The sequence below is a fragment of the Microtus oregoni genome, unplaced genomic scaffold (genome assembly GCF_018167655.1).
Source record: "Microtus oregoni isolate MIOR12 unplaced genomic scaffold, Mior012 000036F_ref0000092, whole genome shotgun sequence".
In the NCBI taxonomy this organism is placed as follows: Eukaryota; Metazoa; Chordata; class Mammalia; order Rodentia; family Cricetidae; genus Microtus; species Microtus oregoni.
The window spans coordinates 25,711,659-25,725,185 of NW_024543095.1; the positions used below are offsets into that span (position 1 = coordinate 25,711,659).

At 44.5% G+C, this 13,527-nt stretch overlaps 1 protein-coding gene and 1 non-coding gene across 2 annotated transcripts; both read right to left on the reverse strand.

The window, feature by feature from the left end:
• Positions 1-10,562: 10,562 nt before the first annotated feature.
• Rpl37 (ribosomal protein L37) lies at positions 10,563-13,430 on the reverse strand. The gene is made up of 4 exons (XM_041631301.1): positions 13,273-13,430; positions 12,569-12,704; positions 12,297-12,381; positions 10,563-10,677 (listed from the first exon to the last, which is right to left on the reverse strand). Exons 1-4 carry the CDS (start codon positions 13,273-13,275, stop codon positions 10,608-10,610), a joined length of 294 nt encoding a protein of 97 aa, XP_041487235.1. The 5' UTR covers positions 13,276-13,430; the 3' UTR covers positions 10,563-10,607.
• LOC121433119 lies at positions 10,756-10,836 on the reverse strand. Its single transcript, XR_005972282.1, has one exon. It is a non-coding gene; the product is annotated as a small nucleolar RNA SNORD72 (small nucleolar RNA).
• Positions 13,431-13,527: the final 97 nt, after the last annotated feature.

Here is a 13,527-nt window from a genome sequence, read left to right on the forward strand (position 1 = left end):
AAGAATAGAGCCAAAAATCTAGGTTAGCCAGTTCAGTGACTCTATTCCAGGAACTAGCTGACCAAAAAGTTAGATTATAATCTTAAAAATAATCTTGAGAAATGGGGAGTTACCCCCTTGTGATTATCACTGGTATTTTTGGAATTTTCCAATGACGCCCTCCCTATCTGCTTTGGGTTGTGGTTTCATCTCTTAAATACCTCTTTTCCCAGCTACTCAGGGTCGAACTCCTGTATCCCACGGGATATGAATCTTGGCCCCAGCACGCTGGTTCCTGTCAATAAACCTCGTGTGATTGCAGCAAGGATTGTCTCTCGTGAGTTCCTGGGAGGTCGTGTTATTCCGAGACTTGAGTGAGAGTCTTCCCACTTTGGGGGTCTTTCAAAACAAAAACAAAAACTACACTTTTGTGTCTTTGCAGAGTCTACATTACATAAGCAGGAGGAATGAATTCAACTTCACCTCTTTGCCCTTTATGGATATGGGGAGATAGGGCTGAGTGTCAATTTTCTAACCACAGGGCTGGATCTTTCAGTGAGCATGCCCCATCTTAGGGTATCACAGAATCCTTTTGTTAAAACAAAAGATGTTCCTATTCTATGCGTGGAAGATTGCAAAGGCACCTGGTGCTTTGTCAGGAGCAGGGTTCAAATCCAAAAGTTGACAAAAGATTTTTCTAGTGCCTCTTTCTACAAAGGTGTTAGAAGCTGTGAGCCAGGAACCAAGTGCAGATATCAAACATCTATTTGTCTTTCTATCACTGAAACAGCAGCCCAAACTCCTGTGCCTTCTTAGTCTTTTCTCAGTTGAGATTTCCAAGTTTTGCGTCCTTGGCAGTGTTGGGAGCACTGGTACATTGTAGATTATCCCAGTAAAATTCATCCGGTGCTTTTCTCGTAGCTAGATTGCTGGTGGACTTAGCGGAACAAAAACGGACTAATGTCTGCTTTTGTGGCCCAATCCAAGCCACATCCTGTTGTCAGGATTCATCCTGTCCATCTTGACCGTGGTTACCTGCCTTTGTCACGTTTTCCTCTCGTCGTTACTCTGTTTCCTCTTTCCAAAGTTTGCAAGGAAATCACTAATGAAAGTCCATCCTTAAGAACTAGAAATTTAGGGCTGGAGAAGTGGTTCAGTGGATAAGTAGTTAAGAGAACATATTGGCCTTCCAGAGGTCATAATCCATCATTGAGAGGTGACTAAAAGCAGCAAGCAGTTATTGTTCACCCCATGGCTTGAAAATAAGACTACTACCACAGTTTCAAGTCAAACTTGAAGCCGGGCGATGGTGGTGCACGCCTTTAATCCCAGCACTCGGGAGGCAGAGGCAGGCAGATCTCTGTGAGTTCGAGACCAGCCTGGTCTACAAGAGCTAGTTCCAGGACAGGCTCCAAAACCACAGAGAAACCCTGTCTCGAAAAACCAAAAAAAAAAAAAAAAAACTTGAAGCAAGCTCTAATTCAATACTTGCCAGATGGATGGACTCAGGCCAGGGCCAGATCCTCGGAAGTGGCCCCAGACCAAGTATTGCAAGGGCTTAAGAAGGAAAGCTCATAGTTCATTGCATTTTCCATCATGTCCAATCAGGAGCACGTGTATACCCTGAAGTATCTCCTGCCTGTGCACCTCCAGCCCACATGTAATATAGCACATCAGGAAGATGGCTCAAAGTTGTTTAGGGGAGTGAAAACATGTCACTTGTTTTCTTGATGAATTTATTGAAGTAAAATTGACATGCAGTGAAATTTCCCTGTTGTAGATGTAGCATTCAATGAGTTTAGAAAATCATATTCAGTTGTCTTAACTGGAACCACTGTGAATATAGAATACTTTAATTACCCACCCAAATTTTGTTACAGTCTTGCCTCTTTTAGAATGTCCTTTCTCTTAGCATAATCTTAGAGCAGTGGTTCTCAAGTAGTGGGTCACATGGGTCACCTAACACCATCAGAAAATACTGATGTTTACAATTCATAGCAGTAGCAAAATTACAGTTATGAAGTAGCAATGAAAATAATTTTATGGTTGGAGTCGTCACTGCATGAAGAACTGTATTAAGCGGCCACAGCTCTAGGAAGGTAGAGAAGCACTACCTTTGCATGTTGGGTAACAGTTTCCTCCAAGATTGAAACATTCTATCCTGCAGGGATGCTCCTTTAGCAGAAAGGTAAACAACTTAAAAGAACTTCAAGAGTCCCTGAAACTGACTGGATTCACTGGGTTCCTCCCTGCCAGAGTAAAAAACAAAAGCTGATAGTCCCTCTCAGATGAGCCAGGCTGCCAAGATGTCTCTTAGACAAGTCAAAGGATAAATAAGACTCAGAGACCAGAACAGACTAGCTGAGGTGGGAGGAGCAGCTGAGCTGCCTGGAGGAGGTTTAGACCAACTGAGGCACCTGGAAAGGTGTAGGGGCGGAAATATGCAGGCCCAAATTCCACATGGTCTGCTGGTCAGAAATCTGAGTGACTTACAAACACAATATGCACCTTCCACGCAGGAGGGGATTGCCTGGCTCTTTTGAAGTAAAGCAAACCTGGTGGCATCCCAACAGGTGTCAGGATATGCTAAGATAGTTCTGTTCCTTCTGTTGTAAATTATGAGGTCACCTGGGGAAGAGGTGTTCTCAGTCTACAGGACAAAATAGACATAAACAAGATGTGACTTAAGTCATACACACACACACACACCCTCCCCCCCAGGAAACAGAATGCTAATGAAGTTTTATTTTATTTTATTTTTTTTAAATTTATTTATTTATTAAAGATTTCTGTCTCTTCCCAGCCACCGCCTCCCATTTCCCTCCCCCTCCCCTAATTAAGTCCCCCCCCCCTCAGCCCGAAAAGCAATCAGGGTTCCCTGTCCTGTGGGAAGTCCAAGGAACCCCCCACCTCCATCCAGGTCTAGTAAGTTGAGCATCCAAACTGCCTAGGCTCCCACAAAGCCAGTACGTGCAGTAGGATCAGAGCTAATGAAGTTTTTATTACCTTCCCTTTCAGTTTACATTGATATAAAAGCTATTTAAAAAAACAAACACAGGCGATTTCAGGATTTGAATGATCACTCCCGATACTGTCCAGTAAATTGTGTCTTTATTCCCACACCTCTACACTGGTGAGAAATGTTTTATGTTGGGGCTGGAAGAAAGTACACTTTCCAAACTGTTTACCTTCCTGCTGGTGGTTCCAGGTTTCTAGCTATTTTATTTATTTATTTATTTATTTATTTATTTTCTGAGACAGGGTTTCTCTGTAGCTGTCCTGGAACTAGCTCTTGTAGACCAGGCTGGCCTTGAACTCACAAAGATCCACCTGCCTCTGCCTCCCGAGGGCTGGGATTACAGGTGTGCACCACCACCACCCCGCAGTTACTAGCTTTGGTGAACTGTCACCTGTGCTGGTGTTGGGCTTGGTGATACAACTGTCTTTGAGTCATTTCTGTTCCTGTGAGTAATCGCTCACTCATATTCATGTAAGATACCCCAATAAAACTCATTGGTTCACCAAGTCTGACTTTGCGGTCTGTACTTTGGTCTGCATGGGTTTCCTGTCTGGGGTGAGTTGACATGTGTGTTGTGCCTCCCCAGGGAAAGTTTTGTCACACAGCAGAGCAGAAGCAAAAATAGCCTGCAGTAAACTTTTACATACAGACCTTAATATTACCTTTATCCTAACTATAAATAGGCTAGAACTGCTGGGGTCTGTACTGTTAGCTGTATAAGAGGCAGCCAGCCCTTTCCAGTGTGGCTATAGAGTTTAGCATTTCCAGCATCAATGAACGAGTATTCCAGGTGTTCCTCATTAACATTTACTATGATTTTTTTTCTTTTAGCTATTCTTGAAGCTTGTAGTACTATATTGTGTTTTAATTTACACTTCCCTAGTGTCATGTAGTGGTTTGAATGCAAATGGCCCTCATAGGCTCCTATATTTGAATACTTGGTTCCCAGGACTGTTTGGGAAGGATTAAGAGGCATGCTCTTCTTGGAAGAGGTGTGTCACTGGGGGTGGACCTAAGGTTCCACAGGCCCAGGCCATCTCAGTTAGCTCTCCTTTTTGCCTCCTGCTTGCAGCTCAGGATGTAAGTTCCCAGCTCCATCATACCTACCTGCCTACTGCCATGCTCCTGGTCACAATGGCCATTGTCTTTCCGTCTGTCAGACCCAATAAACTCTTTCTTCTATAAGTTGCCTTGGTCATGGTTTTTCTTTATAGCAATAGAAGAATAGAAAAGTAACTAAGCCAGGCATGGTGTCACGCACCTTTAAAATTACCACCCAGGAAGCAGAGGCAAGAGGATTTCTGTGAGTTTAAGGCCAGTCTGGTTACATAGTGTGTTTCAGGACATCCAGGGCTACAAAAACCTTGTCTCAAAAATATTAATGTAGAGCCGGGCGATGGTGGCGCACACCTTTAATCCCAGCACTCGGGAGGCAGAGACAGGTGGATCTCTGGGAGTTCGAGGCCAGCCTGGTCTACAAGTGCTAGTTCCGGGACGGGCACCAAAGCTACAGAGAAACCCTGTCTCGAAAAGCCAAAAAAAAAAAAAAAAAAAAGAAAAATTAATGTAGGGCTGGAGAGATGGCTCAGAGGTTGGGAGCACTGGCTCTTCTTCCAGAGGATCCGGGTTCAAATTGCAAAATCCACATGGCAGCTCACAACTGTCTGTAAGTCCAGTCACAGGGGATCTGACACCTTCATACCAACACACATGAAATAAAGTGAAATAAATTATCTAAAATATTAATGTATAAATATAATATGTATTATATCATTTATGTATTATCACATAAAATACATTGATATATAACGTGTATATATGTATACTACAACATATGGAATATATTAAAATATATAGCTTTTGTATATATATATATTTTTTATATATATTATTTTTGCTTCCTGGCTTTTTTTTTTTTTTTTTTTGGTTTTTCGAGACAGGGTTTCTCTGTGGTTTTGGAGCCTGTCCTGGATCTAGCTCTTGTAGACCAGGCTGGTCTCGAACTCACAGAGATCCGCCTGCCTCTGCCTCCCGAGTGCTGGGATTAAAGGCGTGCGCCACCACCGCCCGGCTTGGCTTTTTTTTTTTCTTGTTCTGGAACTAGCTCTTGTAGACCAGGCTGGCCTTGAACTCACAGAGGTCTGCCTGAGTGCTGGGATTAAAGAAGTGCACCACCACCACCCTGCTTGTTTTTCTAAACAGATCTTTCCAGCCCTGACTATGTGCTAGGATTCAGGTATGTGTGCCAAGTCTACTGCAATGGTTGTTATTCTTTTTTTTCTGTCTGTGTGTATGCCTGCAGGCCAGAAGAGGGCACCAGACCTCATTCCAGATGGTTGTGAGCCACCATGTGGTTGCTGGGAATTGAACTCAGGACCTTTGGAAGAGCAGGCAATGCTCTTAACCACTGAGCCATCTCTCCAGCCCCAATGGTTGTTATTCTTGTTGAAGAGGTGTTATCAAATGGCCATTCACACTCAAAGGGAGGTTCACGTTGCTTCTTAGGTAGCCACGAGATACCAGAGCACTGAAACCCAGCTAGCAAAAGTGAGATATGTGGATGGTTAAAAGTATATTATACTTTCCTAAGTAGGAAGAAAATCTAAGCTGTCTTAAGTTTTTAATTCAGTTTTTTTTTTTTTTTTTTGCTTGCTTTTTGAGACAGGGTTTCTCTGTGTAACTTTGGAGCCTGTGCTGGCACAGCCTCTGTTCAAGGCTGGCCTCGAACTCACAGAGATCTTCCTGCTTCTTCCTCCTATGTGCTGGGATTAAAGACGTGCATCACCAACACCCAGCTTTCCAAGATGTTTCCATTTTTAATGCCTAGTATGTGGTGACACATGTGGGCTACATTAGATTAATACAGTAGAATTAGTTTCACATTTTAAATGTGACGAGACTATTTGAAACTACATACCTGGTTTGCACTTGTAACTCACATTACGTGTTAGTATTTATAATTCTTTCTGTGTATGTGCAGTTATCTACAAGCCACAAGTCTGAGTGGGGGTCCGCTACTATCCTCGCCCTTGCTGAAGCAAAGATTCCCGCCATTTCTTCTACACTGGATACTTTAGCTTAAGTAGCAGCCCTAGAGCTTCCTAGCAATTCTGCCTCAGCTTTTGGTCTCCCTGTAGGAGTGCCACTGCATCTGGCATGCTCCCCCACCTCCCCCAGACAGGATTTCTCTGGCCATTCTGGAACTCGCTCTGTAGACTGGGCTGGCCTGCTTTTGCTCCCGGGTGTTGGGATTAAAAGCATGTGCCACCACTGCCTGACCCTGAACCTGGCTTTTTATTCACTTGGGTTGCTAGGACCGAACTCTGGCTATCAGACTCTGCTGGGCAGGGTACCTTAGCTACCTCTTTGCTTGGCCATCTCTCTGGCCCTCACATTATCTGCTACTAGACAGTGTTTGTGTCTTCCAAGACATTTCAGTCAAGTCAGACACAGCCCTGGTGTACTCTAACATGAATCCGTTTGTCACATTTACAGTCAAAGCTCAAAGCCTTGGTTAGTTGCCATACTGACATTGCATGCTCTTGAGTGTTGTATTCAGAAATATTTAGAACTTGAAGGTTGTTTTCTATTTTTACCCAAGATCAAGAAAGGGCAGGTTTGTTGTGACCATAATTATTTTGAAGTGGCTTGCAGTCTTTTACTTTGAAATAGAGTAGCCCAGACTGGCTTTGAACTCAAAATCTCCTGCCTCCCACTCATAAATACTAGGATTAGAGGCATGTACCGGCATGCCCAGCTTTGCTTGCATTTGGAAGTGTGGATGGTGTCTTCATCTGTTTTAAGAGTATAATTAGTTAGCATTTGGTTCTACATGAGCATGAATTCCATCCAACAGGCAAATTTGGTTATCAGTTTCGATAATTAAGAATGCATTCCAACACTCACTGCTAATAGCATCTTTATTACCAGAGGAAAAAGCAGAAACCTCAAACAAATCTTTTTTTCATGCTGTAGTTTGCGTTTACAAAGTGTTACAGTACACCATCTCGAGACTCCTGAGTTCTAAATCACTACACCATGCTCTTGTCTCACAGTGCTCTCTCAGGAGCCATGTCTAATAGGACAGGGCTTTGAAGGCTTCCTGTTTCCTCTCCTCCCTTGGGGATCTGCTTCCCCTCTGTGGGCTGCTGCTCTGATTATGCCTTCCCCATCCCCAGATGGCCAATTATTACTACTATAATAATAATATTATTACTATTTTGCACTGTTCACTCCATGGTTCTGTGCCTGAAGTGCTATTTGCTACCAAGCTAGTTCCTCAGCTTCCTCTGTTCTAACTTGAGAAAACCAGACCTTCTCCTAGACCCAGTAACTCCCTTGTTCTTAGTAACAAACTTTTGAAAGGTAGCCCTAGCTCTTAGTTTCATATTCAAGGAACTGAAATAAAGGCTCACAGGTTAGAAAAGTTGCAAGGCAACTTTATTCAAGCAAAGCAACAGTACGGATCACAAATAGATTTCCAAGAGCAAAAATGGGAGTCCTGCAGAGACAACTCAGACTGTTCACTGTGCAGATATAAGGCAGTTTGAATGACTAGTACCTACATTAAAAACAAGAGAAATAGCCGGAAACGATGGCTTACAACTTTAATCCCAGCACTAGGAACAGAGATATGAGGATCTCTGAGTTGAGGCTATCCAGGTTTGCATAGAGGCTCTAGGGTAGCCAGGACTACAAAGGGAGACCCTGTCTCATAAAACCATGAGCTCTCCCGTCAGCCAGTTTAGCTAAAATAGGCAGTTTCTGGTTTAATGAAGATCCTGTGGAGAATACAGTAATACAGTATAGATAAGGGCTGGTTACTAAGACGTAGGGTTTGGGTGGTTTTCTACTTTGAAAGGTTTGTCATATATAACCATCTCTCTAGAGTGCAAGATCTTTTCCATAACAGACCTGATTCTGACCACTGCCATGCTCAGCTATGCAGATGGTAAGCACAGACCTCTCCCTAAAACTTCACTTAGGGAGATGCCTTATAGCACATAAGACCCAAACAGACCATGAGGGAAGAATCTTACTTCATTGTTCAGAATGGGGTACATGAACAGTTGTGTTGTTATGGGTTAACTACATTAAAAACACGTCCATGCCTAGCCCAAACCAACCGGAGTTCCAGGTTGCTATCACTCACTTTGCTTGCCTCACTGGGATTTTTAGTTATTTCCTGAGTAGCCCTGGCTGTCCAGGAACTTGCAGAAATCCATCTGTCTGCCTCTACCTTCCCTGTGTTGGGACTGAAGGCATGTGCCACCACCACCCAGCCAGCACTTAAGATATTCACTAACCTCAGAGAGCCTGTGAATAAAAATCTTTACCATTTTACTATATAGTAAAAACCACTTCAGAGAAACTGTAGTGTCTTCCACAGAACTGTTTTGGCAGGGAGCCACAGCATTCCCTCTAGGTAAGGGTGTGGCTGTCTTGACAAAAATCAACCTAGTATTTTTGGTTGGTAAGGCAAGATACAGTGGAGCGCAAGGTTGCTGGCCACACAGAAGCAGCTGGCCCACATCAACTCTTGATCAAGACAGAGGCAGAAAATGGGAGAATTAGGGGCTGGCAAGATGATACAGGTACATGTCACCAAATGTTTCAATTGCTTCCTTTGAACACAACTGGTAGGACCAACTCTTACTTGACCTGACCCTTCAGATGCCCCCACACATAGGACAAATAAGAAGAGAGAACTCGGGTAGGGAGACAGTTTCAGAGGTCATCTCAGTAAAGCTGAAGCCTACCTTGGTCACTTAGCATGCACCAGGCCAAATTTGATTTCCTTCTCCAGGAAAAAATTTCTAGAGACATGGTTTCACGCAGTCCAGAATGGCCTAATTCCCTAGTTTCTCTTGCCTTTCATCATCCCAAATGCTAAAATCAGGTCTATCAACACTTTTATAAACGTAAAAATTTTAACATTTTCGTAAAATTCTGAACAGTAATAAAATGTGATTTCAGCTTGTTAATAATAGCTGAGCAGTCAGGCATAATGGTTCATGCCTTTAATACCTGCACTAGAAAGATAGTCAAATCTGTTGGGTTACAGGCCAGCCCTGGGCAAAGCGAGACCCTGCTTCACAAAAATCAGATCATAAAACTGGGCATGCTGGCACACATCTCTATTACCCCAGTACTTGACGTAGTATGGTTAGCTAAGGCTTGGGGGGGGGGGGGCACATTCAACACTAAATATACAAATTGAGTCTCAAGCTACTTATGACTTGGAGATCTTCTATTAAGCAAAAAAAACAAAAAAAAAAAATTGCCAAGCTCTCTAGCCACTTATCCCTGCTCAAAACTCAGTTTAGATCCAGCTGTGCAACCTGGGAATCACAGGCTACATGTACCCCATAAGCTATGAAAGAAACACAACATTGTGTAGTGTCACAATTCAAGACTTATATACCAAGTCAGACATACCAAACATAAAAACTAGATCTGAAGATGAAGCCAGCCTTGTCTACACAGAGAAACTGTCTTTAGAAACACCAGACCAGGGGCTGAAGAGATGGCTCAGAGGTGAAGAGCACTGGCTGCCCTTCCAGAAGTCCTGAGTTCAATACCCAACAACCATATGGTGGCTCACAACCTGTAATTTGATCCGTATTCCCTATTCTCAGAAGACTGTATACATAAGTTAAAAAAAAAAAAACAACACCCAAACCCAAAGCGGTGAAACTGAATCTAGATGCACTCAATCCTCAAGTGAGCAGCCTCATCATTGCCTAGTTTTCCCCAAACCTATTGCACACAACAAACACCACAGGCCATTAGTTCAGAGATGAACTTACCTTAGTTAACAGGGCTTTTCTTCTAGCACCTCCTTGGGGCTGTGTGCTATCCTTTTCATCTCTAGACCCACTGAAGTCCAGACACCCAGTTTAACTCCCATCTGTCTCAATGTCTGACCATCCCTTGTAAGAATTTATGTGTTTCAACCATTAGTAACCATACAGTACACCATAATCTTAACAAGCCTACAGGCTGAGTTCAACGACGAGGAACCATACATTGTCAAAAACAATTTCATGCCCTTGAATTTGACACCTTTGAGTAGTCTCATGTACTATGAAAAAGTCCGACCAATACCTAGAAAAACAATTTACAAGTAAACAGCACTTGTCTCCAAGAGCTGGGAATAAAGGCAAAGACCATCTTGCTTGGTCTAAGTAAATGTTAAAATCTGAAACTTCAGGAATCAAGAGCTCAAAAGAAGGGTTAGGACAAATACCCCCCATCCATGAGGGCTTTGCTCAGAAATTTCAGTCCCATTTAGATTGCAAGCACCTTGAGACACCCTAAGCACAGCAGGGATTAATAATTTAGACTGCACAGCTGTGGTATTTTACATAACCATTCCAGTTAATGGTCGTCTTCCCTAGCAAGCCTCCTCACTCAGCCCACCACTTCCTGTGTCCCCAGGTTCAGATTCTCTTTCCCAGCCCCTACTCCAGCCTCATAGGAACTAACCTTATGCTACTAAAATTCAAAGCAATCACAAAACCCAACACTGAACTGACATTAAAATACCTTAGCACACCACACATAATTTTGGAAACCAGAACATTTATTTTATGACAGATTGAAATCCTCAAGATGAACTGGATGCTGCAACAGCTGCCCTCTTGGGTTTAGGGGTTGTCCCTTCACGGAATCCATGCCTGCGCCAGGTTAAAAACAAACAAGAAAACTTAATGCAGCAACATCAACATAATTTCCAATTTGAATAAACCTTAATAAGCTTATCTCAGTTAAAACGCTGAAATCAATATAGCATTCATAAGTTCAGACATTTATTTTTAGAACATCACTGATAAGCCATCATTCACTCCACTTAAGACACCCACATCAGCCGGGCGGTGGTGGCGCACGCCTTTAATCCCAGCACTCGAGAGGCAGAGGCAGGCGGATCTCTGTGAGTTCGAGACCAGCCTGGTCTACAAGAGCTAGTTCCAGGACAGGCTCCAAAACCACAGAGAAACCCTGTCTCGAAAAACCAAGACACCCACATCAGATTACAACAAACTGATTCAAATAAAAAGGCCCAACAATTTTAGACTCATTTCCCCAATTTTCAAAGGAACCAAACAAAGTCCTTATGGTACAAAGAACAGGCTCCAATCTTTCCTTAGTGATGGAAAAGAATGACCAGATGAACAGCAGCCTTGAAGCTGCTCAACCAAGACTAAATTCTCTCTTTTTTTTTGTTTTTTTCAAGACAGGGTTTCTCTGTGGCTTTGGAGCCTGTCCTGAAACTAGCTCTTGTTAAGACCAGGCTGAGCCGGGCGGTGGTGGCACACGCCTTTAATCCCAGCACTCGGGAGGCAGAGGCAGGTGGATCTCTGTGAGTTCGAGACCAGCCTGGTCTACAGAGCTAGTTCCAGGACAGGCTCCAAAACCACAGAGAAACCTTGTCTTGAAAAACCAAAAAAAAAAAAAAAAAAAAAAAAAAAAAGACCAGGCTGGCCTCGAATTTAGAGATCCGCCTGCCTCTGCCTCCCAAGTGCTGGGATTAAAGGCGTGCGCCACCCGGCTCCAAGACTGAATTGTAACAACACTCACCCCTACTCTAGGAACCTCATTTCATTAATGTGAGCCATCTGAAGCACAGAACACCAGCAAACCATTACACATAAAGTTACAACGCCATGCAGCATAAACTCAAACACAAGGCATTGTCTACATTCTCTTGCTTGTTGCCTTGTGACCCTCAAGTCAGGTCCTACAGCAGACTGTAGCCAGAAGCCCCCAGCACTCAAATCTCATTTTCCCTACGGGCAACCCCTATATCATGGATGAGCAGCGAGGCAAGCAGGGCAGGCTTCCATACAGATTTTGAAGCAAAGTCTAAGATGGGGCAGAGAATTCTGTATTCTTAAGGAAATGTCAAGGTCCCGGTTCCAGGGCTAAAAACAAACCAAAAAACAACAAAATCCCTATCTAGGGTTAGCACCCAGAAGAGGTCTAGGTAGCAGAGACAGGCGGATAACTGTGAGTTCAAGGCCAGCCTGGTCTACAAGAGCTAGTTCCAGGACAGACACCAAAACCACAGCGAAACCCTGTCTCGAAAAATCTAAGAGTTAACCAAGCAAGTAAGTAGCCTTCGGGACCCCATTCGTAGAACAAGTCTTGAAAAATCCGGGTGGTTCACAGATACACTCTAAAGGGGAAAAACCCAACCCAAACAGGCTACAGTATTATTTCCACTATTCATCAGTGGAAAGTTACAGGACTCTTATCCCACCCTCCAGAGCCAATGGTATCAAAACAAAAACTGTACCTGAATCTTCGGTAGACAATTTTTAGATGCCTCATCCGCCCAGTCCCGGTAGTGTTTCGTCTCTTAGCCTTGGCACTCCAGTTATCTAAGAAAACACGATTCCAAAGGGTTTTCTCAAGCACCCAATTTTCTCAGAAGTGTCTTTACAATGCTTTCACCGAGCTTCACCAACCACCTAAGTTCTCTCTGTACCAACCACCACGCACCCAGTAAGGGGTTCTCTAGCCTACCTCAGCTCAAGGCATAACCGGCCAGAAGATTAAGGCACTTACACTTTCTCTTGCGCTTGGCAGGGTAGCCGCATTTGCCACAGGTAGACTTCTGAAGGTGGTAGGCCTTAGAGCCACAGCGGCGGCACAACGTGTGCGTCTTGTTGCGACGCTTTCCGAAGGATGACGTTCCTTTCGTCTGCACGGTAAAAGCATTTATAAGCAATTTTAAAGACTACTTTCCGACGTACTCTGGCATTTTCACGGAAAATGACTACTGACGAGATGCAACAAGTATATGGGGCAAAGCATTAAATTCTTCCCACGAAAATTGTTAAAAAAATGCTGCCGGTAACTCACACGATCTAAAATGGCGTCAGCCCTTTTGCAATCTCCTTGATTTTAAGCGTTAAGGGTTTAGAGCAAAGAAGGTGCCCGCCTCCTGCTCCGGGCTCCAGGGAAGAAACACCACTCGTTTCTCGGTGTTTAGAGCCGAATGTTCCCAAACCTGTCCTGGGCATCTCCCCGGGGACAACACCGCGCACGATACCCCCAAAGCCCGGAGACCCACGGTGGCGCTGGGACCGCAGGCTCGGCCAGCCAAGGAGCGGCCGTTCCCCTGGCTCCTGCGGGCCACCGCACGCACCCCGTCCCGGCCCAACAGTTCCCCTTATTGGGAATCTCGTCCCCCACGCACCGGCAGCGGGCGGAGCAGCCCGGGAAAGAAGGATGGAAAGAGATTAACAGAGCCCGAACACCGCACTCACCATCTTGCTTCTGCCGCCGAGGCCAAAGAGACCGGAAGAGAAAGCACTCCCGCTACTTCCTGTGGATAAGCTTCCGCCCGGAGAACTACTTCCGTCGTCCGAGGTGCAGCACTCTTAAGGCTCCGGTGCAGTGGTGTGGTTGGGACCCGGAGAGTCGGAGAGCCAAACGAGCGCCCGCGCCGGTAGGGGGCGTGGCTGGCGCGTCCGACTCCGCCCCCTCGAGCGCCAGAGGCTCCCCCTAGAAAGGCGGCGTCC

What these genes read in the sequence shown, in the direction of transcription:
- Rpl37 (XM_041631301.1), bottom strand. An exon ending in TGCCAAGCGCAAGAGAAAGT is followed by an intron (nt 12,382 to 12,568) that starts GTAAGTGCCTTA and finishes GTGTTTTCTTAG; the next exon opens with ATAACTGGAGTGCCAAGGCT. An exon ending in ATTGTCTACCGAAGATTCAG is followed by an intron (nt 10,678 to 12,296) that starts GTACAGTTTTTG and finishes AACCTGGCGCAG; the next exon opens with GCATGGATTCCGTGAAGGGA.